Here is a 25388-nt window from a genome sequence, read left to right as displayed (position 1 = left end):
GTATTTTAAAATTGAGAAATATGAAGTACTTACCTATAATCTTTTCTCTTCGACCTTAGTTTATTATTAAAAACTTTTTATAAATGCTCGAGAACCCACACACGACACACACATCACAATAGAAAACCCCATCCCAGCCGTTATTTCATAACGATATTAAAAATTCAAACGTAGGTACTCGCAGTCGACGTCAAAGATAGTTATGTTTACACTTTTTGCCTTATTACAAAGGAGTAAGGTGCAAAAGTGTAAACATATTTATGACGTCAACTGTACATGCTCGTTACTTGCGTAAAGCGTTGATGGATCTGGCTGATTAAACCTAACATACAACTTTCTTCAGTGACAAAGCGATGGTAAATGTGTGTTACGACATACGAGACATTGCGTTCATTGACATGTTTGGCTTGTTATAGTTATACAGAAGCCCTGCATCAGATCGGAGCGACAAAGGTGCTCAAAAATATCTGAACGCGCACTCGCACTAAACGTCAAACTTCTATGAAATTATGACACTGCGTGGGCTATCAAATCCGCTGCAGACTTTCCTTGGTGTCGACTTAACTAGGATCACAGAATAAATAATAGTACAGTATACTAGGTACAGAAGACTCGCTCTCAAACAAAACGCGTCTGTTACGATCAGTACGGATATGATGGTCATTCTTGTCTACGTGACAGCGTGATAAAACGAGTGTCCGTCACTTTCTATCCCACGGTGTTAAAAAGTGACAGTTATTTTAACACGTGGATAAAGATGGATAAAGCCATCCATAATACGCCGGCAGGACAGATATGGCCGCTAGGTGGCGACAGCGCCACGCGCGCGCGGCTTATGGCTAGCCACTCAATATAATGGTATTTATTAACAAAATATTTATAGGTGTAGGTAAATTAGTATAAGTAGGAAGTAAAAGATCGACAACTTGGAAATCATGTCATATATAAATACTTGCTTAAAACTTACCTAGATTAAATACCTACTTTACTACTGGCAAATATGGATGTGACATGTAGCTCTCGAGTATATCGAATGCACTTTTTAGGGTTCCGTACCCATAGGGTAAAACGGGGCCCTATTACTAAGACTCTGATGTCCGTCCGTCTGTCACCAGGCTGTATCTCACGAACCGTGATAGCTAGACAGTTGAAATTCTCACAGATGATGTATTTCTGTTGCCGCTATAACAACAAATACTAAAAACAGAAAAAAAGATTTAAAGATTTAAGTGGGGCTCCCATACAACAAACGTGATTTTTAACCGAAGTTAAGCAACGTCGGGCGGGGTCAGTATTTGGAGGATTGACCGTTTTTTTTTACCTTTTTTTGCATTATGGTACGGAACCCTTCGCGCGCGAGTCCGACTCGCACTTGCCCGGTTTATTTTATTATGTATTTGTGACGTGTGCAAATGATGTAACCTTATATCGTAAAAAGAAAGGGAAGAGAACGGCAATAGTGATTTGTTTCATCACCCTTTTCCTTTCATACAGGAAGGAAAATTGAGCAGCTTACTATATGAAAGTAATGTACTTGTCATATTTTTATTGCCAGTAAGTTAGGAAGCAATAAGTATTGAACGCGGTGAAGCGCTGGTGGCCTAGCGGTAAGAGCGTGCGACTTGCAATCTGGAGGTCGCGGGTTCAAACCCCGGCTCGTACCAATGAGTTTTTCGGAACTTATGTACGAAATATCATTTGATATTTACCAGTCGCTTTTCGGTGAAGGAAAACATCGTGAGGAAACCGGACTAATCCCAATAAGGCCTAGTTTACCCTCTGGGTTGGAAGGTCAGATGGCAGTCGCTTTCGTAAAACTGGTGCCTACGTCAAATCATGGGATTAGTTGTCAAGCGGACCCCAGGCTCCCATGAGGCGTGGCAGAATGCCGGGATAAGGCGAGGAAGAAGATACCTTGTGATAACTTGGAATAACACGCAATTAATTAATGCTGTATTCTTTATTGGAACACTAATTTATCGATCTTACAATCAAGACGCCATATTGGAGAAGAGCGAGACAGCCCACAGATAAGAGCGACCATAGGCACTTAAAGCTGACATACACGAGTATATCACACTCTCCCCCACCAGTTTTAAACAGTTCTCTGGAATGTTACATTTTACCTTACGCTAGACTTATTCCTAAAACAATATAAACTTAAAATGACTGTACTTAAGTTTACAACTTCTTTCGCTAACTATAAAAACCTATTTTATATAGTTGTAGTTAACTTTTCACATAACATTCTTATTGCTACGTTTACTCTTGGCATCACACATACGTGCACATCCTAGGATGGCCTGCGAGTATCTTATTCTAATAAACTAAGGCTACAATTTAACATTTGATTAACATGTCGCTTCCATTTACACCCCTCCACGTCTATGATATACGTCGTGTTAGGAATCGATTCCTCCACTATAACTCCTTGTATCCAAGGTTGTCTGTTTTTCCTATAATCCCTAACCATTACCTTTTCTTCCACCACAAATTCTATGTTTCTACTCCCCGATGCCAGTTCCCTCTGCTTTTCTAACATATGTTGAGCTCTTTCTGTAACCGGCGGCGGTCGTAGCAGAGCGAACCGGGACCGGAGATCTCTATTGTACATGAGCGAAGCAGGCGTCACTCCTGTTGTACTATGTGGTGTTACTCTGTAATCGAAAAGGAATAAGTTAATTGCAGATTGGATTGTATTTCCTCTGCTTTCTTTAATTTTTAAGACATGTTTTTTAAATATATCCACCAATCTTTCTGCTGCTCCATTGGTCGCAGGGTGGTATGGAGGAGTAAAGGTATGTTTAATGTCTTTCAGCTTACAGAAATCTTTAAATTCAGCCGATGTAAAGGACGGCCCGTTGTCAGTTACCAAGTGGACAGGGTAGCCATGACGTGCAAAAAGACTATTGAAAACTTCGATCGTACGAGATGAGGTTATCGAGCTCATTTCTATAATTTCTGGCCACTTACTATAACTGTCAACCACCACTAAGTACATTTTATTGTAAAATGGTCCACAATAATCCGCATGAATGCGGTACCATACAGATGGAGCCACTGGCCACGACTTCTGGTGCCCCTTAGTGGGATTATTCCGAACTGAAAGGCAAGTAAGACAATCATTTGTGATTTTCTCTATTTCTGCATCTATGTCTGGCCACCAGAAGTAAGAGCGTGCCAGCTGCTTCATACGTACAGTACCGAAATGACTTTTATGTAGTTCAATTAAGATTGCCTGTCTTAATGACTCCGGTATGATGATTCTATAACCCCAGAAAAGGCAACCTCTGTCAAAACTTATTTCAGTTTTCTTATTACCGTAGGTTGACAATTCTTTGTCCATCATTAAGTCAGGCCATCCGTCCATGGTATATCTTATGACTTTGGCTAATGTTACATCTTTTCTGGTTGCCTCCTGTATAGATTTCCAGTCCAAGTTATTAATTTCACAATTTTGAATGTAATAAATATTACTTATCTCTGCATCGGTACAAATAGGATGCATAGTATCTTGATTTTTATTAATTAGCATAGGGGTCCGTGATAAAAAATCTGCTGGATTTTTATCAGTTTTAATGTGTCGAATTTTGTAGTTGAATGCTGACAAAAAAATTGCATAATGTTGCAACCTTTTTGCCGCCATTTTAGGAATGGCTTTAGTTGGGCCAAAAATGCGTACTAAAGCTGCACTATCAGTTTCTAACTCAAAACTCCTACCATATGTATAATTATAGAATTTTGTCACACCAAACACTACTGCCATAGCTTCCTTGTCTATAGTAGAATATTTAATCTCTGTCTCATTCAGTTTTTTACTTGCATAAGCAATTGGTTTTACGACTCCGTTTCTGTCTCTATTTGAAATTACTGCAGCCAAGCCTGTCTCTGATGCGTCACAACTTAAAATTAAAGGTAAATTAGGATCGTAATGAGTTAGATTATCCATGTTAGCCAGCTTATTTTTTATCATAACAAAAGCATTATCACATTGGTGCGTCCACTTGAATTTATTTTCTTTGGTACATTCATATAATGGTGTCAATATGCTGGCCATATCTTTTAAGAAACGAGAATAATAGTTAACTTTGCCTAAAAATGACCTTAACATTGTTACATTTGTGGGTGGTGTGGCCTGCAGTAATGGTTCTATATTCTCTTTATTTACCCGAATACCATTGCTGTCGATCGTAAAGCCAAACACGTCAATGCTTTTTTCAAAGAATTAACATTTTTGTATTTTTAACTTAAATTCACTTTGTTGTAACCTCTCTAAAACCTTAGATAAAGTGTCTACTGTATCCTGGATATCTTTACCACTAATATAAATATTATCTATAAATACAGCAGTATTTGGAATATCTGATAATTTTTTACTCATGAGCCGCTGAAATGACCCTGGTCCTGTGCTCACACCATAAGGATGATAATTATACCTGAATGTGCCCACTTCTGTAACAATAACTGTACAATCTTTTGAGGCTTCGTCTAATGGTGCCTGATGATACGCCTCTTTCAGGTCCAGCTCGCAGAAGTATTTTCCATTATTAAGGGAATTAAATATCTCTTCTATATGAGGCAATGGAAAGTGATCCACCTCTAAATGTGGGTTGACGGTTAATTTGTAGTCTCCACATAACCTTACCGAACCATCTCCCTTTAAAATTGGAACCACAGGTGTACCCCACTCACTGGTCTCCACGGGTTCAATTCTACCATTTTGTAAAAGTCTAGAAATTTCAGCTTTTACCTTGTCTTGAAGTGCAAATGGAACTCGGCGTACCGGCAGGCTTTTTGGTTTGGCATCCTTTTTTAATTTAAGGCTGATGGTTTCACCTTTAAAATTTCCCCATCCTTCACTAAATACTTCTGCGAACCTTTCCTTTATTGCAGCTCTGGCTTCTGAAACATTATTAACATTTTTATTTACTACATTTGCTTCATTTGACATTACAAATTGGGGCGGCCATAATCCTAACTCCTGTAGCCAGTCTCTCCCTATAATACATGGTGTGTTCTCAGTTACAAAACTGTTTAATTGTTTAGTTACATTATTCAATGTGACTGTCAAGTTATCTATTATTCCTAATGGTTGTGATATCTTTTGATCAAATTTTTTAAATAAAACATTACATTTTTTTATGTCCTTATCAGGTAATAACATTTGTTTTTGTTTTAATGAAATAACGGTAACCTCAGACCCTGTATCCAGCTGAAATTCTACCATACAACCCTCAACATTAAGACTTAACATATGAGGAGGCACTTTACTTACATTTACATAGTACATTTGGTACTCATCCATTTTTTGGTTTTCTGAGATATCCTCGGTTTCCTCTTTTTCTATACAGTTAATTTTGAAACTCTTCTTCTTGGGACAGACCTTAAAAATGTGTCCTTGTTGACCACATTCCGAACAATATTTTTGGCGCAGCGTACACTCTGAACGCAGATGATTGTGACCACCGCAGCAGAAACACCTAGTAGCTTTATTCATGCTTGGCTTCCCTCTTGTTGGTCTACCTTGAAATGATTTGTTTCTGTTAGTTTGCTGATAGTAAACATTAGCTTCCACTTCTGCCTTCTGCCCTGTTTCTTTTAATGCCGCTTCTACCGTTCTAGCCAAAGTAATGTAATCTTCTAATGTCTGACTTGTATCCGCTTTTAGTAATTCAAATTTAATGAGTTTGGAATGCACACCGTCGATGAACTTTTCTTTTAATTGATCCTCGGAGTCCTTGAATTGACATTTGCTAGCTAACTTCCGAAGTTCTGTAACATAATCCTCTATTTTTTCATTTGGAAGCTGATTCCGACTTCGGAACGTCGCACGTTCCAAAACAATAGACTTTTTTGGTACGTATTTGTTTTTCAAAATTGTAGTAAGCTCAACATAAGAGAGACTTGCAGGTTTTTTTGTGTTACACAGAGACGTCAAAATTTCGAAAACCTGAGGTGTTATTTTTGTTAACAACAGGGGCACTTTTTTCTCCTGTGGCACGTCATTCAATGCAATATAGCATTCTAATTGTTGTTCAAAACATTCCCATTTAGTGCCATCAAATGGTTGAAGATTTAAATGGGTTATGTGTGCGTGTGACATTTTGGGTTGGCTCGCGTTTATATTTTGTTTCTTTTTGCAATATTTTACCAATATTTGTCGCAATTCGTCGACGGTTTGCTGTTCATCGAATGTGATTTTAAGCTTATTCAAGTATTCTTGCAATTCAATTTTTGACAGTTTGTAAATCCATCCTGTTGTCCGTACGTCCGTAGTGTCACTGATTTCGGCGTCCGACATCTAATTCAAGGTCAAGTTCGTCGCTTTTTAAACAAATATTATTGTGGCACACGTTGTGAAGATTTTGCATTTTTGTCAAGCGGCCGCCATTATGCAAAAACAAAAGCAGATCGACTGCGTCTATTTTGCAATTTTGCTTTTTCAACTTTATCACTTCTTACACTTTGTTATTAATTCAACTTGGAATAACACGCAATTAATTAATGCTGTATTCTTTATTGGAACACTAATTTATCGATCTTACAATCAAGACGCCATATTGGAGAAGAGCGAGACAGCCCACAGATAAGAGCGACCATAGGCACTTAAAGCTGACATACACGAGTATATCACATACCTATTCCGAGGTACCTACGGGGTTTTTCGTGGCTACCATATATTAATACCTATATATTGTTGTTTAAGCAACAAGTGTTAAAGAAATAAGTGTTGTATCGCGCCTGCTCGCGCTTGCGGTCATATCTGTCGTAATAGACGCGTTTTGTTAAACAGTGACCCTTCTGTACCTAGTACTATTATCACAGAATAAATAATAGTACTAGGTACAGAAGACTCACTCTCTAACAAAACGCGTCTGCTACGATCAGGACAGGTATGGCCGCTAGGTGGCGACAGCGCCACGCGCGGCTTATGGCTAGCCACCAAAATTGGTGTGGAACGGATGTACTTTTAGCTACCTGTAGCAAAGCGACGAAATCGCGGAGTGAGCCACGCCTGCTATTATTTATTCTGTGACTAAAGTCATTACATATGTAAATATAAGCCACATCATTGATCCTTTATATTATTAGGATAATGCAATACTTAACATTCTTTTTTGTTTCCCCAGATGTCTCCAAGCCAATGGAGCCGCCGCGGCTACCAGAGCCGGCGCTGGCGGTGCGGGCAGCGGCCCAGCTGACGCAGCCAGCTGACCATGACTACGTGACCAGCATGCTGGCCGCCTGGGGCCAGCTGCTGATGGACGACCTGATCGCCACCGTCAACGGGAACAAGGTATGTGGCGCTAGTGATGCTCAGATGACGCAGCCAGCCGACCATGACTACGTGACCAGCATGCTGGCCGCCTGGGGCCAGCTGCTGATGGACGATCTGATCGCCACCGTCAACGGGAACAAGGTATGTGGCGCTAGTGATGCTCAGCTGACGCAGCCAGCCGACCGTGACTACGTGACCAGCATGCTGGCCGCCTGGGGCCAGCTGCTGGTGGACGATCTGATCGCCACCGTCAACGGGAACAAGGTATGTGGCGCTAGTGATGCTCAGCTGACGCAGCCAGCCGACCGTGACCATTGCGCGGGATTTCAAATGTTTAGTTAATAATAATTATACGTACCTAATCCTATAATCGTTTATTTATTTATTTATTTAAACTTTATTGCACAGTAAAAAATTGTACAAAAGGCGAACTTAATGCCAGAAGGCATTCTCTACCAGTTAACCCTCGGGCCAAACAGAGAACAAGTAGTAATAGGTGCAAGAAAAATTAAAAGTAGGAAAATTTAATTTAATATTGTTTATTATTGTCTTATTAGTTCTAACACTCTTAAATAATCATCGATGAAACTGATTTATTTGCAATAATGTTTTCCTCGATAGCCAAAACACAGAAGATTTACTTTAGGTATAACAAGCTCGCTCGACTCGATAGAGTTTATATTCAAACATACATGACCAATTGTTTTGATCATATCTCATGTAAACAGAGGACCTACCGCGAACCACGTTCGACGTGTTGCCTCTCTGTCACAATTACGTACGAATTCACAAGTGCGAGAGAGAGATGCAACACGTCTCAACAGGTTTCGCGATGATGCGTATCTCTAAAGATTCCGCGAATGACCAATTATTTATCATTTATATTAGTTACGTAGGTACATACTCCATACCGGTTGTAGTTATTTATAGACAACTGTTTTAAGTCCACTTACACATATTACATTAACATAATTACTTACATAATCTTGTAAGTAAGGCAAATAGACTGGTCATATTTTTCATCAAAACGATTTCGACTGGCAAAGCATATTACTTTTTGGCAACCGGGTTTTTTAACCTAATTAGACCCCGCTGAATCCGAATTTGCCGGTTGCTCGATCGAAATCATGACCGGAAGTGAGATATTTGACATTAAAGGTCCCTTTTTTTAGTTTTTCGTAAATAACTCTTAAACGGAGGCGCATAGCAAAAAATGATCTATTACATAAGTAATCTGCATAAAATTGCCTACAAGAAAGATTCAGTACAATTTTTCGCTAGGATCAATATTCAAAGAGATATTAACGCGGGAAATTTAATTATAATCACTTCTAAGGTCCCTTTTTTTACTTTTTCGTAAATAACTCATAAACTGTGGCCAATATCAAAAAATGTTGTTAAACGATAATAATCTACACAAAATTTTGAACAAAAGAGATTCAGTACACTTTTCGCAGGGATCAATATTTAAAAAGATAATAAAGAGGGAAAGTTCTAGTATAATGAATTCTAAGTTTCCTTGTTTTTATTTATTCGTTAATAATTTGAAAAGTATGACTCATAGCAAAAAAAATCTTATACCTAAATAATAAACATAAAATTTCCTACAAGAAACACGTAGAACACTTTTCGCTATGATCAATATTTAAAAAGACAAAGCAGCGGGTAAGTTAATTATAAATAATTTTAAAGTCCCTTTTTAGTTATTTGTAAATAACTCGTAAACGGTGTCCCATAACAAAATAGGTTTTTAAAAATAAATTATCTACATAAAATTTCCTCCAAAAAACATCTGGAACACTTTTCTCTAGGATCAATATTTAAAGCGATATTAATGGAAGAAAGTTAATTACAATCAGTTCACAGGTCACTTTTTATTAGTTTTTCGTAAATAACTCGTAAACGGTGGCCCTTTGCAAAATAATATTCTACATAAATATTAAACATAAAATTGTCCACAAAAAAGGTTCTGTACACTTTTTCGCTACGATCAATATTTAAAGAGGCATTAAAGGGGGTAAGTTCAATAATCAATAATAATGAATTTCCAAGTCCCTATTTTCAGGTTTTGGTAAATGGCTCGTAAACGGATAAATGAGGGGGGGGGAATGGTCATTGTTTGGCTATGAGGGGGGGGGGGGCTTTATCTCCGAAACTACTGGGTTTACCTATAGATGACAGGAAGACCTATTAGAAATATGCAAGCAAGCGCGAGTCGCACATTACTTAGTTATTGAACGGGTTTTTAATGGCAATTCACTCGCGTTTCACATATAAAAAATACGTTGTTGAAATTTGGGTAATGTACGGAACCCTTGCAACGCGAGTCCGACTCGCGCTTGACCGGTTTTTTCCTTTTGAGGTACGGAACCCAAAAAACTTAAAAGAAGTGACATGTGTATTGATCGTAATGAACTTTCTTTCTTTAATATCGTTTCAAATATTTATCCCAGACAAAAGTGTTCATTATGTTTTCGTAGAAAATTTTATGCCGATTTTTTATTTACAAGAACAATAAGGACTTATTTTGCTATGAGCCTTACTTTACGAGTCATTTACGAAAACCTAAAAATATGGACCTGGAAATTGATTATAATTAACTTACACCCTTTAATACCTCTTTAAATATTGAACGTAGCAAAAAAGTGTACAGAACCTTTTTTGTGGACAATTTTATGTTTAATATTTATGTAGAATATTATTTTGCAAAGGGCCACCGTTTACGAGTTATTTACGAAAAACTAATAAAAAGTGACCTGTGAACTGATTGTAATTAACTTTCTTCCATTAATATCGCTTTAAATATTGATCCTAGAGAAAAGTGTTCCAGATATTTTTTGGAGGAAATTTTATGTAGATAATTTATTTTTAAAAACCTATTTTGTTATGGGACACCGTTTACGAGTTATTTACAAATAACTAAAAAGGGACTTTAAAATTATTTATAATTAACTTACCCGCTGCTTTGTCTTTTTAAATATTGATCCTAGCGAAAAGTGTTCTAAATGTTTCTTGTAGGAAATTTTATGTTTATTATTTAGGTATAAGATTTTTTTTGCTATGAGTCATACTTTTCAAATTATTAACGAATAAATAAAAACAAGGAAACTTAGAATTCATTATACTAGAACTTTCCCTCTTTATTATCTTTTTAAATATTGATCCCTGCGAAAAGTGTACTGAATCTGTTTTGTTCAAAATTTTGTGTAGATTATTATCGTTTAACAACATTTTTTGATATTGGCCACCGTTTATGAGTTATTTACGAAAAGCTAAAAAAAGGGACCTCAGAAGTGATTATAATTAAATTTCCCGCGTTAATATCTCTTTGAATATTGATCCTAGCGAAAAATTGTACTGAATCTTTCTTGTAAGCAATTTTATGCAGATTACTCATGTAATAGAATATTTTTTGCTATGCGCCTCCGTTTAAGAGTTATTTACGAAAAACTAAAAAAAGGGACCTTTAATGTCAAATATCTCACTTCCGGTCATGATTTCGATCGAGCAACCGGCAAATTCGGATTCAGCGGGGTCTAATTAGGTTAAAAAACCCGGTTGCCAAAAAGTAATATGATTTGCCAGTCGAATCAAGAAGGAGAGCGATTTTGAATTTTTATGTCTAGTCTAAAACTACTAGGTAACAATTTCATTTCATTTGAAAGCTCTTTGCAAGTAAATTATTAAATAAATGAATAACCTTTTGACGTAGCGCGTTCCGTACTCAACTAATATACAAACAGCATGCGTAATGTCCAGGCCAGACCAAACCAGGTGACCAGATGGCCCATAATTGTCGGGACATCCCAATTTTGACCCACGAAATTTATACTTCGTTTTTTTAGCATTAGAAATAAGGTAAACAATCTTCATGTGTCTTATTATTGAAAAACACTTTTAAAAAATAAGTCACGGCAAATATGTAACAATTATGAATCTAATACGATCATTTATATTCTTCTGCTTTCATAAGTAATAGTTACTGATTTTAAAAAAGTGTTTTTCAATAAAAAGACATGTCAAGATCGCTTACCTTTTTGCAACTTCTTTCTAATGCTAAAAAAAACTAACTATAGCCATGACCCGAAAAATCACACACATATTTTAATGATTAAATTTAAAATGAGTATTTGGATCTGCTAGTAAGGCAGTACGGCTCTGGCTCTATTCGCAGTAAACCCAGCTGCAAAAGTGCATACACGAATGGATTCCATTCATAATGTGTCCATGCAATTTTGCAGCTCGCTTTAAATATATATCCCTTGCGTAGTGCGCCGCACTCGTAATGGTAACATTCCATTTCTAACCGCAGCTGCACTCCCGGTACGGAACGCGTCGCTGTCATTGTCAATTTCCATAGTAAAATGAACAATAGTGCAGCTGTCGTTGGAAATGGACTGTCACCTTTACGAGAGTACCGGCGTAATCGAACAATGCTTAAGGTGACAGTCCGTTTCCAAAGACAGCTGCACTACTGTTGCATTAATTTTACTATGTCATTGTCATTCATTTTACTATGGAAATTGACAATAACATAGACGTGTCGGAGCAGTAGTGCAGCTGCGGTCAGAAATGGAATGTTAACTTTATAAGGTATCACAGCGATACGATACCGATTTGTTAGTGTCAGACATCTTGCATTGTTCAAATTGGGCCGTAGGTACGCCACCCAAGCGATGTAATGTACCTACTATTACGCAGAGAACCGGAGACGTGCGTACTGCATACGCATCCGGTGTGACCTGGCCTTTAACCAAAGGTGTGGCCCTGTCTTATACGAGTATGCAGGTAAATTGCATAAGTAATTGCATAAGGTGTTGTTAACCGCATCCATTGATTGATAATATTGATTTACAATCATGTAGGCATACATTACAATAAAACATGCTACTTTGTTGAATAAAGTCTAAGATTACATCAGAGATATTAAATGATTAAATGATTTTATGCATATCTGAGGCGTTGAGGAAAATACCTTCGTTTGCAAGATATTTCGCATGTATTATCATGTTGCAATAAATACTATTATGAATTTAATTTTACATATAGGCTAGGGATATTTACATCAGAAGGCTTACCTACTGTATTTTCTAGCATAGGTATAGTGTGTAGTTTTCAAATAGAGCCCGATGGCTAATCCTATTCTCTATTGTTAAGTAAAACCGCTCGTGCCACGTGCCACAACCACCTGCATAAAAAATACGTACTTCGGTTACTGAGTGCCAGCGAGTCGAACGCTACAGAACCAGTCTAAAATATGTCATCAAGATGCGTAACAAAGGCGCGTTATCGGAGAGCGCACCTACACTGGTTTTTGAGCGTTGGACTAGCCCGCGGTCAGATGCCAAATAGAATAAAGAAGACCCTTTTTTGCAGGTAAGTAGCACGTGCGGTTTTACTTAACAATAGACAATAGGATTAGCCATCGGGCTCTATTTGAAAGCTACGCACTATACCTACCTATTTCTTATTTCAATGAAAACAATTTAATCAGTAAACAGTGTAAATACTAAAATATCATTTGAAAGGTCTTTAAAAATACCTAAGGTAATAAACGTTTCAAAAAAAGTTTTTTATTTGTAAGGAAACGCTTAGAAAGTATAAAATAAAGCGTGTGTATCCCCTCTAACTTTTGAATCTACCTATCCCAACATATTTTTGGAGGCATCCAGAAATCACGTCTAGAGAGCTCTGGAGTCCGAGAGACGTAATTTTTCCCTGTATGTTTTTTCAAAAAACTCTCTGCCCTAACATTATGAAATAAGAAAATAACCTACCTGTTTATATAAAATGCAAACAGTGGATTCTAGCAACAATCCGCGTAATGGCGGTATTCGTAATTAGGGCCAAGTAAAGCCGAGTCGTTTAGCCCACAAAGCTGTTCCATAGTAGCAGTACACATCTTAGTTGCACCGAGGTCGATACGGTTACCTTAACTGGACCAGTATTTTATATTCATAAAAACGCTTGACTTCAATCACAAATAGAATAAGGATAATATTTTAAATATAAACATAAAGGATGACACGTTAGACCGGGCCGTGTCCGGCCCGAAGCTTCCGGCGCATCGTTTTCGATGGAAAGCATCACATGATCGCCTGTCATGTCGTAGAAAAGTAAGCTCCGGAAGCTCCGGCCCGGACACGGCCCGGTCTAACATGAGTCATCCTTAATTCACAATGCAATAAGGAATAGCAGTATGTTTTTTGAGTATAGGTTAGGTACACATTTTCACCTGCTTCACTTTTCGGCAATATTATGATCATACTGATGACCTTTAGGTATCGCTTTGGATAAACTAAACCATTTTGGCGACGGCCGATCTCAACATTTACCAGGTGATGGATAATTTACTTTCCGTTATAATCAGCAGCTTGTATCGCATATTCCCTTATTCAGCATTGTACATATAGATAAACACCTCGCTTTAGTATAAAGCGAGCGACATGTAACCGTGTCTATAGGATTTGCACGACGGATCTGAAATGTATGGGAAGATCCGCGGATGATCCAGATCCGGATAGTTTCATAAATTTCGGATCCGGATTGCAAATCCTAATCGTGTCATATTGTGCGCAATGAGCGCTAAAATTTTACACCAACAAGTCATATAGTCGCACCAAACAAAGTCTGCAGCGGATTTGATAGCCCACGCAGTGTAAGTGTTATGTATACGTCTTAATTTCATAGAAGTTTGACGTTTAAAATGACACTTGCACTGCGTGGGCTATCAAAATCGCTGCAGACTTTTTACGGTCTGACTATAATTCATACAGAGAGTACCTATCGGTTTATCTATGCGTGATAAGTTGGGATACTGTTCACACTAATTATATCGTGCTCGAAGGTTGGAGGATGTTTTTGTGAAGAGGAACGGACGCTGTCGCAACTCGCAGCGCAATCGGCCAGCTAATGCACCGCCCACTTATGCAGGCACTTAGTTTATCAATCTTGAACTTGACCGGACTGATGATGTGCGTGTTACGTCTTAATGCCGTCATCGCTCATCGTCGTGGTTTAATCTTATTTAGAAGCCAATTAGGGATGACAGTTTGTTATAGTTAGTTACTTTAGTAGACATTGACGTATATCTCAGGACGGGCCTTACAGGCACTAACGGCTCGATTCTGAAAATGTATTAGATCTCTACTAGACCTCAACAAGTTACGATATGGATAATTTAAAGATATTTGTAAGATAGATATGTCAAATTTGACGTTTCCGCGATTCTGGAGGCCCTCTTGAACGATTTCGACAAGTTATGACTTAGATATCCAAGTCACATCTAGTCGATATCTAATGTAAATCTAGTTGACCTCTATATCGTTTCTTGATCTTGTGATTATCTCGTTCCCCGAATACGCGTGTAAGAATAGTGCAGCAGCGGTGTCACTCACGAATTCGAGCCAATCGTGTAGTCTAACGCAACTAGTTGCGACCAATCGCACGCGTGATGCGAACTCATTATCAATCGCGTTGTAGCGGTGTCACACCGCTATAAGTACTGGCCCCATTCATGCACCGTTCCTATTGTCCGTAAGGCCAATCCTGAGATTTACGTCAATGTGAACCTCAAACTTTATTTTCAATAATAATATGTACATATTGAATATAAAATAACTTATTAAAATAAACTAAAACGTCAATGTTAGTAGATATGTAAGCCGTAAGAAATACATGTAAGGTAAGGTGGGGTAAGACTAACATAGTATATTTTGCTCGGGGCGAGACTAACTGTATGAGGATTTCATACAAGTGATAGTCTTATTCCGTTGATAGTCTTCCCCCACCTTACCTTATTTATTTATCTCATCATCATTAACTTAAGAGGTATTCTCTTGTCGGTGGAGTATCTTCCAGCTTTCCCTATCCTGCGCCAGCTCTTTGACTTTTTGGTACGACACATTTATTTCTCTACGGCACTATAAAAAGTTATGATGAAAAAACTTTCTTCGGAAGAAAAGCATGATCATTATCACGGACAGTAAGCCGTATTCCTTCGACTTTATAGGATATTTTGAGACATACGCCGTTGAAATCCTACTCGTTTCCTCCGACAGATGGATATATTGGAATTGAATAGAAATGGATTTAGTCAGAAAATATTTGAGTTTCTTCTGAATGATCGGATAATGAAATCCAATTAATTTGGAACCACTTATGAAAATGATCTTTGAACAATCAATCGTAATCATACGGCGCGATTCGGGAAATGAATTAGACATTCACTAGATATGAAATAGTAACGATATGTGACGTTCCACGCGAAAAGGTACCTTATGGCCGCAATAATATTGATGGAGCGGCGTTAATAATAGCGTAAGCGCCAACCGCCATAGGGTACCCTTTGTCGTAGAACGTCACATATCGTTACTATATCATATCTTGTGAATGTCTAACTCATTTCCCGAATCGCGCCGATACTCTCCAAATCTCTACATTTCTAAATATAAAAGATATTAAGAAAAATAAAGGATTCTTTTTTTGATTGATACATTTAAAACTTTTTCTCCTCCTATCAAATTAACTGCAACGTACCTAAAATACAGAAATTGATAAACTCCATAGGCCAATAATCGTCAAGCCTATCCCCCGGAAGGAACTTTCAAATTAAAATTAAGTTTCAAAATAGTTCGCGAGGTCACTTGAGGGGTATTTGAGTGAAAGCGCGACAGGAAGTTCTTAGTTCCGTATCTAGTCTCATTGTCCAAGGCCTAATAGAGGCCTCTAAAGCCTCTAAAGGTCAATAAATGAGCTAATTATGTTAAAATGAAATGAAAGTGTTATGTTGCACAAAAGCTGATTTCGTGTGTTAATTTGCTTTTATGAAATTAGAGATTTTTTATGCTAACAGTAACCGTAGCGTCAGCTGCCATAAAAGCAAAATTTAGGCCCCAAAATAATGAACTAAGGTCTAAGGTGTAGTATGGTCTTGAGGTCAACATTTTTAGAGAACCTTGGGTATAGATTAAAGCCTGAGGCCAGAAACAATTTAGTCCCCTTATCTACCATTATTTAAAGTGTACATTCAGTGTCAGATTTTTTTTATTCCGACATAATTATAGAGTAATTCAAACTTTATGTTTTGGATTTTCATCGCTTGTGTATACATGCGAGCAATGACAATAAAGGTCACCCATCCGCTGAAATACACAGGCTTCTTTTTAATTGCATTATTATAGTAATATATACTTACGTGAAAACTAGTTTAATAAGGCAATTAGTTTTGCTTAGCCGTTGGCTCGACATTAAAATAAAAAATTACGACTTATGGTTGAGTTTAACACGAAATGTTTATTTGTCCCTGAGGAGTATACAGGGTGCTTCCTGTAACAGGAGCAATAAATTAAACTAAAGGCTGAACTGCTCAAATTGACCAAAATTTGTTCATAGAAGAGAAAACACACTGTATATAGATATCTACTACTACTTAGTACTACTACTATACTTATCAGGTACTTCTGAAAGTTAGAAAACTATTTTAGATGTGATAGTATTTCTTGGCTTCGGGATAAATAAATTACCAGAGCTCGGCTGCCGCAGGGGTGAGCCATTTTGACGTCACTTATGTCAAGTGTAGATATTAATATAGATACACCTTAGAAAGAAATATTAAAATAAAACTTTATCAATTATAATTAAACTAAAATGACAATGTCTTATGTACAAATAAACTTTAATAGTAGCATATGGATGGATATACATATTATTTGAAGAGGTTTACTAAAAAAGCTTGCTATAAAATTCATTTGTTTTAATGGCGACGTAAAGATCATAGCGGAAAGGCTAAATAAAATAACTTCTTTAGTTATTAAATTACACCACATATACCATCGAATGACAAGGCATGTCCATGTTGTGCAAACTCTGAAAACAGCTCACTCCCGCCGAGCTCTGTAAATTAGTGACAGATTGAACACCGCTTCTTATAGTCGCACCAATAAAAGTCTGCAGTGTTATTTATACGTCATAATTTCATAGAAGTTTGACGTTTAATATGACACTTGCACTGCGTGGGCTATCAAAATCGCTGCAGACTTTTTACGGTCTAACTATACCTATTTCAGAGGATAATCAATTAATTTTGATGACGTTGATCTACTTAATACTAAATACTCACTTACCTAATCGATCACACAATAACAAAGCTATATGTATACTTCTTGAATAATCAGATAATTAATCAATTGTTGCTATAACAAATAGTCTATTTCCCCTAATTAGTTAACATCGCGCACGCACCGGGTGATATAAAAGCAAATGTGTTATATAACATTTTTAGACGGTTATGTAAATTCATAGATCGCTAATCTTATATACTAGATGGGGCATGTAAATTGACTCAGGTCTTTGTCCATTGACGCGCCAATATTAGTTTAGTATGACAACTCAACCGCGCGTACGATTATAAACGTAGTGCATAATTATTTTCTTTCGTATTTTCACGGAAACGTACGAACGTCTCTTGATATTTCAGTCCGTCACGGTACAAAAAGTACTGAGGTTGACTGAAGTAGCATGACAAATACGAACGTTTCCGGGAAAATACGAAGAATAACAATTAGGTATGCAATTCTGTACGATGTATTATTTTATTTAAAAAATATTTTCTATATTCTTCGACAAAAATTGAGTTAGGGGTTAGAGCGTATGGTATGCTAGCCTCATGTGGCCTGTAGCCTCATAAATTAACGTTTTGGAAAAACAATTCTCGCCGATTTTCTTTTGCCGGTATCTACTCGATTCAGAGGTGTATAATACAATCGGTGTAGTAATATTTTTAACACTCATAAGCACATTATATAAAAATTAAAGTATAGACATAGTGCATCTAAGTGATGGCATGAAAACTAAATAAAGAAAGAATGTGCCATGCTTAAGAACTTACAAGAGGGTCTCTACATGTGGTGACTGCAAGCCGAGTGTAAATAGACCGCTCTATCGGAGGTAGTCTGTGTATAAATCGGAATTCTGGTTCCGGATGTGAGAGTCACAATGGCCGAATATCTTCAAGTACTTGTCTATTGTTTGAGGGCCTTTGTCTTATTATTTAAGTTATTGAAAATGCCTAGCACAATCACTGTCAAAACTGTCAAATTATACATTCGTAGGAAATTAATGTTATTATGTAATTTTGTTCTGCATATGTTTGGAGACATACTTTACGCATTCTTATTGAGAAAAGTACGTAACCTAAATTCCTGTGACAATGTGCTAGAAAACAAAATGCACAAATAAACAAAATGCACAAATTAAAATATACCTACTTAAATAACAAAAATCCAACGAAATGTTTTACCTAAACCTACTTACAAAATTAAGTAATGAAAAACAAATGTTCAAATAATTTCTCTCAAACATGCAATGAAATATTGATGTTATGTTCCTTATAATAGGCTGCGAAGTATGACGTTTCAGGTGCAATACAAGTTGGAAATCTGTGTAAAATGCCGTGTGTAAAGTGTAGTGTATCTGTGTGTAAAGCGTAATAGGTAGGCATGCCTAATGTTATTTGTATAAAAGGTACTGAAAACTTTGTGAATGCGCTTTATTAATGTCTATTTTTTTATTAAGTTGCCAGTTGCCAGTTTTCAGTGTATATTTTTATATGTAAAACATTTTTTAATTAATAATATATATAATGTTATAAACATAAACATGCCTTTTATTTCAATCAATTGATAATACCACAAACAAAGGGTAATATTTGCATCTTGCATATATTTCGTGATATGAAGATAACAAATATGTTTATCAACAGAATTACTACCTACCAATACCCGCCAGGCTAAACCGGTTGTCAACTTTAGTTCCATTGGTACACAAAGACGGCGCCACTAGTATAAACGTATAAACGGTTGGGGACATTTTTTTGTATGGAGTTACCGTTCTTCTCCTAGTGAGTATTATATTCTTTGATGGACACTCTGCCACTACGCCTATAAAAAAAAAACAAAAAACAATGTTTGCTATAATTTGCAGTTTTATTTGTAAAAAATCAACATGAACTTAATAAATAATACATTATATAATTTTATAATTTTAAATTATAAATTTAACTACACAAATAAAAATATTACAATATTTCATCTAAACGTTAGCGGTAAAAAGGTCTACTCAAACACGCGTAGTTATATTTTTTAAATTGTTATGGAGGTAAAGTTGAAAAATATTCATTCTGTTTTATTGGATTTATGGTGCGTTGTTGATTTATTGACTTTAATATGAGTTCCGACGAAATAATGAAATTAATATTAATTGTAATCGTAGGTGTTGGAATTGGCAGCGTACCTAAGCAGAATTGATTTTAAATAACTTGCTGCCTCTGCCGCCAAGTCAAAGACGAAGTATGTATATGGTTGCTTATGGCAATTTTATTATTTGAGAAACTAAAAAAAATGGCTTACAGTTTATTAGAAACAGTTTTGTGGCATATTTTAAATGAATGTAACTACAAATTCGTCAACACTGTGGAAATTATACTTATTTACTCCATGCATAAAGCAACGATGTATGTGAAACATGATATCAACATGAAAGACTATGTAAACTTATGTGACGAAAACGACAGTCAGACGGATACAAGGCGAAAAAATCAAAGATACATGAAAATATACGGGTAGTAAAAATACACGTCTCGTGTAAAACATACGCGTGATAATGATATAGGTACGTGTTGGTTATATTTTTTCTATAAATAAAACTTGGGTTTCGGGGATTTTTTATTTTATTTATTTCATTGCATGTTTGAGAAAAGCACTATACATACCTCGGCGGGAAATGGGGTTGCCCGCGCTCAGACCTATCCGTCTATATGTCTTTGGCCGGCAACCTCTTTCGTCCCGGCCTCTGTAGTAATGTACTATTGAAGTTATTTACAAGTTAATTAATAATATTTATCTTTTGTTTAAAGGACTGCCATGGGGGTCACTGTGAGTACGTCCGATCTGCGCCGACCAGAAACATCGATTCTTGTGGATTTGGTAAGTGTGTCATTAGTTTTATTAAAAGTTAGTACATCATTCTGTCTAAAATCGATTTGTTTATGAATGAATGAATGAATACATTTATTTTCAGGCAACTATTGGCCCATAGATACTGGACCTTTAAACTAGTTATTATTACAAAATATATCTTAAAATTAAAAACACAATTATGGCTGCGATGCAGTTCGCAACCCCGCAGTGTCAGGGAGCCGGCCGCGGAACCGCCGGAACTTGACACCCTTCGGCCAAAACTCCTCCTTGGTGAAGGTCGCTAGATGTTCAGTCGGAACGCTCACCACAAAATAATTAAAATTCACACTGTGTTTTTATCCCGATATTCGATAGAGTTGAGATATTTTGATGTGTGTCAACACTCAACAGCAAAGGTACGAGTAGTTTAGTTACGAGTAGGTACCACAGACAAAACATCCTCCAGACTGAGCATAGTCGCACTATCCCCTCTGCCAAGCATACGGTAATTTTACTCCATGTTCGAGTCAAAAGTGTCTTTGTGTGACCTCCGTGTCTTTGAACGGACCAATCACGGCACGGGATTTCGCTCATCTCGTCCCGCGCACCCCCGCATTTTCGGCATCATCGGTTGCATGAAATAATTGCTCTAAACTCGGTCTAGAGGATTCCTAGTCTATGCAATGGTACTAACCTAAACTTGGTTAACTGACGGCAGGACAACATTGCTTCTCAAACGCCATATTTGCGTGCAATGTTAGCTATCTCGCTCATACTTCATGTGTGAGAATGGGAGATGTAGAGTAAAGGCTAGGCTAGGCCATCATATCAGTGAAACATTGCTGACTTTTTTAAAAGTTGTCATGCATTTTCAAGTTTGCGTCGACCAAAACCGAAATCACGAAAAAATTGGCTATCCCATATAAAACCATAAAACTACAACTTTCAGTCCAAAATGTTTAAATTCTATTTTGTTGTATTTGTAGCAGTAGTATTAGTAAAATAAAAAAAATACTTTTTTGTACAAAGGCGAACTTATCCCTTTCAGCGATCTCTTCCAGTTAACCCTTAAGCAATTGAGGGAGAATTGGAGAAGGGTAGACATAAAAGCTGTACTAAACGGCATAAAGATAAAATATCGTAGACAAGATAGGTAAACCTAAGTATATCCTTACTATAATATAATAGATGTTACAATGGAAAACGATTGCATGGCGTTCGGTGTGGCCGAACGTCACAAAAATAACCTGCATTGCGCATAAAATTATCTACATATCCTTGCTCTATTACATTTAACTTCTACTATGATAACAACTAACGTGACTTTTCTCTCATCCTCAGAGTCTCGTGACCAGATGAACATGGCGACGGCCTTCCTGGATGGATCAGCTCTATACGGCAGCTCAGAGAAGGAACTGCGGTCTCTGCGATTATACGACGTCGGAAAACTTGATCTCGCTTCTTGCAGGAAGTAAGTACCTTAGCAGACTAATTGTGAACGTTATTGTAAAGGAATAAGGCCTATTAAGAGTGAGTTAAAGTTTGTTTGATATAGTATCATTGACACAGGCTGGCAAGCAATGTCACTAAAAAAGGCGCGAAATTCAGAAAATGTGTGCGGATCTTCCGCGTAATATCGATGCCATTTGTATGAAAAACAAGCAAATCTCAGTGATACTGGTAGATAACGTAAACGGTAAGTACTACTACTTGGCCTTTGACACAAGACAGCGCCACTTTCCTCGGTCCTGGGCCACCTCTCTCCAATTATTGACTCGCAGTTCGCGCAGATCCACCTCTATGAATTTTATATTATTTTAATTTGCCGGATTCTGGATTTAATACCTGTGTGCCGTGTGGAAATTTGCCTCTCCACTGTTCGCCGTAGAAGAATTCTGTGCTTCTTTGGATAGCGTGACCTTGATAGGCTTGAAAAGTCTCTTGAAGCCAGGTTAAGACTGTCGCTGTTTGTGCTCGTTCTATGCCATCGAGGAGCTTGACACGCGTCAGACTCAAGGACTCGGTAATGAAGGTATCCGTCAGAATATAAAGTACTACAACAATGAGTGTATAAGGGAGAAGTGGAAGCGGAAGGAAGTTGGAAGGGGTAGACTTCGGCGGACTTTCTCTAATCAGATCGGGGAAATCCTGAAAAAAGGTCTGGTCAAGAGCACCTTAAACCGGCGAGCTTGTATGAGGAATATTATGAAAGTGAAGGAAGCGAAAGAGGTATGTCAGGATCGTAGCAAGTGGAAATCCGTGGTCTCTGCCTACCCCTCCGGGAAATAGGCGTGATTATATGTATGTACTTATACACAAAGAGGGACTTAAAGGTAGACACGACCGTCATCGTCAGTCCAATATAGATAAAACATTATTTTAAAATACCTGGATAGTATCTAACTAGCAAACTAACCCAGTAATCCACTGAGAGAAAAGTACAACAAAAACACACTTAGAATAGCAAAAATAAACTTAATCCGGGGACAAGGAGAGTTAACTAATAGGAATAAATTGACTTTTGCAATTTCTATTAGTTCTTGCAATTTATATTATCTGTTTGTTGAAATTATATTTGGGATTACTGAGCTGTTTGTAGAAATAAATAAACTTTACAGAAATAGTGAAACGTCCATAATTATTACTAAAAATTCATTTTTTTCCCCAGTACAGAACTGTTTTTTAATTCCTGGTGATGATTTTTCTCTCAGTGCAACATCTGTTTTTGCATGTTTCGTTATCATACCTTCAAACAGTACCTACACCATTAAAGTTCATATTCCCACATAGTCACGTGCGTTGATATTTCGAGATAGACATTGCCTAAGTGTTCACACCATTGTTTTTATCCACACTTTTTGCGTCACTTGAGTAAATGGTTGTTTTTTAATTGATGGACGTTTTATTAACGGGCTAACATTTTAAATTATGCAAATATTAGAGTGGTTTCACGTTTTGATTTGACGTCAGACTAGCAATGTACAAATTGCAGAACATTCCCAAAAAGCGGAAACGTTCCCGAGAATGAAAAAAACGTGCCAATAGACTTCATATGCCTATCGGAAACATTCATCAAATCAGGTGAAGAAAAAAATATCAGTGTAAAAGGATACAAAATTTGTGCTAGTTTTTCAAGACAAGGACAAAAACGTGGTGGCGTATGTATACTGTCTAAAAGTTTTATTGAGTGTCGTGAACTGTCCTTTTTAAAAGACTTCGCATGTGAAAAACATTTCGAATGTTGTGGTATAGAAATCCCTAGGTGTAAATGCATCATAATTTGCATTTATAGGATACCTAAATCTAATATAGACACATTCTTCACTAACATTCAAAATATATTACATAGATTAGCTAAACGCAAGTCAACTAAAATAATTTTAACGGGAGATTTTAATATTAACACTCTCATAGATTATAAGGCGTCCCGTGAACTACTGGCTATATTACAGAATTACGGATTCCATCTCCACATTGATAAACCAACAAGAATGAATTCCTGTATAGACCATATAGTCAGTAACCTGTCAAATGTAAAAGCTGAAGTGCATGCTTTGGGCCTGTCTGACCACAATACGGGGCAGACTTTATGTTTTCAAGTAGATGATAAAGATGAGGAAATGGAATTTTGGTACATAAACAAACGTGATTTTTGTGAAGAAAATATTAGGAAATTTTGTGATTGTCTACGCATTCTAAGATGGTCAGAGACATACGCACAGAGTGACTTGAACAATGCTTTCAATAGTTTCCACGATACGTTCTCACTCTTCTATAATTTATGTTTCCCATTCATGAAAATTAAAATTAGTAACAAAGACAAAAAATCGAGCTGGATTACAAAAGGTATTCAAAAGTCCACGAGTACAAAAAGATATTTACGTTTTAAATACTACAAGACTAAAAATCCAGATGATAAGGTGATATACTATAGATATTCCAAAATACTAAAAAATTGTATAAAACAGTCACAGAAGGAAGACAATATTAAATACTTACGTACTGCTAAAAACGTTTGTAAGGCATCGTGGAACCTAATTGGAAACCAAAGGTATCAACGCCAACGAACAGAAATCGTCAAAATTAATAACAACGGCAATATTATTCATTGCAAAAAACAAATCTCCAACACATTTAATGAATTTTTTATCAACCTAACAAATAATGATTACGATCACAATAAATATAAATTAAGTCTACAGTCAAATCAAGCTACAATCTTTCTTTATCCATGTCATGAAGAAGAACTCATTAAAATAGTAAAATCGCTGAAAAATACAGGCTCTGTGGGACCTGATGGATTTTCTACGATTATCATAAAAAAGAGCATTGATACTTTCGCCTCGGTGCTATGCTTTTTGATAAATCTCTCATTTACAACTGGCACATTTCCAGATAGATTAAAAACCTCCATTATTAAGCCATTATACAAAAAAGACAATAAAGAGGACCTTAATAACTACAGACCTATAGCCTTATTATCTATTTTTTCAAAAATTTTTGAAAGAATAATGCATGCGAGGATTGTTTCTTTTTGCAATAGGCATGACATAATTAATACTCAACAAAGCGCTTTCCAAAAAGGTAAATCAACAACCTTAGCAGCATTTAACCTTGTTAAGATAATTACTGATAACATTGACAATAAAGTACCTGTAGTAACTGTTTTCTTTGATATGAGCGTTTGATTTTGTATCTCATCATCGCCTGTTGCGAAAATGTGAACTGTATGGTCTCCGAGGATTAGCCTCGAGTTGGATAGAAAGCTATCTAAATAATCGAACTCAATTTGTGGAGGTAGACAATATTGACGATAAAAAAATGGTATGTTCTGCGAGATCTAACATTATGGAAAACAATAGAGGTGTACCCCAAGGCAGTGTCCTAGGGCCACTTTTGTTTCTACTGTATATTAACGACCTGCCTTCAGCTACAAGACACCACTGTTTACTCTTCGCTGATGACATATCTGTAGTTATACCATGTGATGATATTAAATTATATAATACGGACATAAACAATACGATTAATGACATTATACAATGGATGGAATATAATAATTTGCAACCTAACCTGACTAAAACCAAATATATACAATTTTATAATAAAAAAGGACCAATTGATTTAAGTGTTAAATATAAAGGAATAGACAT

At 36.7% G+C, this 25388-nt stretch overlaps 3 protein-coding genes across 3 annotated transcripts in view; 2 read left to right on the top strand and 1 right to left on the bottom strand.

Moving 5' to 3' along the window:
* LOC134667159 (uncharacterized) overlaps positions 1–25388 on the top strand; it is a 287834-nt gene that overhangs the window by 160994 nt on the left and 101452 nt on the right. The window lies entirely within an intron of this gene.
* Positions 1–25388, top strand: part of LOC134667146 (heme peroxidase 2) — a 109540-nt gene that overhangs the window by 51914 nt on the left and 32238 nt on the right. Inside the window, exons 4-6 of the mRNA XM_063524443.1 lie at positions 7131–7297; positions 20193–20262; positions 21577–21706. Of these exons, the coding sequence (XP_063380513.1) occupies positions 7131–7297; positions 20193–20262; positions 21577–21706 (367 nt within the window). The remainder of the gene's footprint in view (positions 1–7130; positions 7298–20192; positions 20263–21576; positions 21707–25388) is intronic.
* On the bottom strand, positions 4214–6259 carry LOC134667189 (uncharacterized). The gene is made up of 2 exons (XM_063524508.1): positions 5276–6259; positions 4214–4902 (listed from the first exon to the last, which is right to left on the bottom strand). Exons 1-2 carry the CDS (start codon positions 6101–6103, stop codon positions 4885–4887), a joined length of 846 nt encoding a protein of 281 aa, XP_063380578.1. The 5' UTR covers positions 6104–6259; the 3' UTR covers positions 4214–4884.

Source organism: Cydia fagiglandana, chromosome 9 (genome assembly GCF_963556715.1).
Source record: "Cydia fagiglandana chromosome 9, ilCydFagi1.1, whole genome shotgun sequence".
NCBI lineage: Eukaryota > Metazoa > Arthropoda > Insecta > Lepidoptera > Tortricidae > Cydia > Cydia fagiglandana.
The sequence above is the reverse complement of the archived record's forward strand: the minus strand, read 5'-3'. Positions and strand labels throughout refer to the sequence as shown.

What these genes read in the sequence shown, in the direction of transcription:
- LOC134667189 (XM_063524508.1), bottom strand. Translation starts at nt 6,103, where the DNA reads ATGTCACACGCACACATAACCCATTTAAATCTTCAACCATTTGATGGC.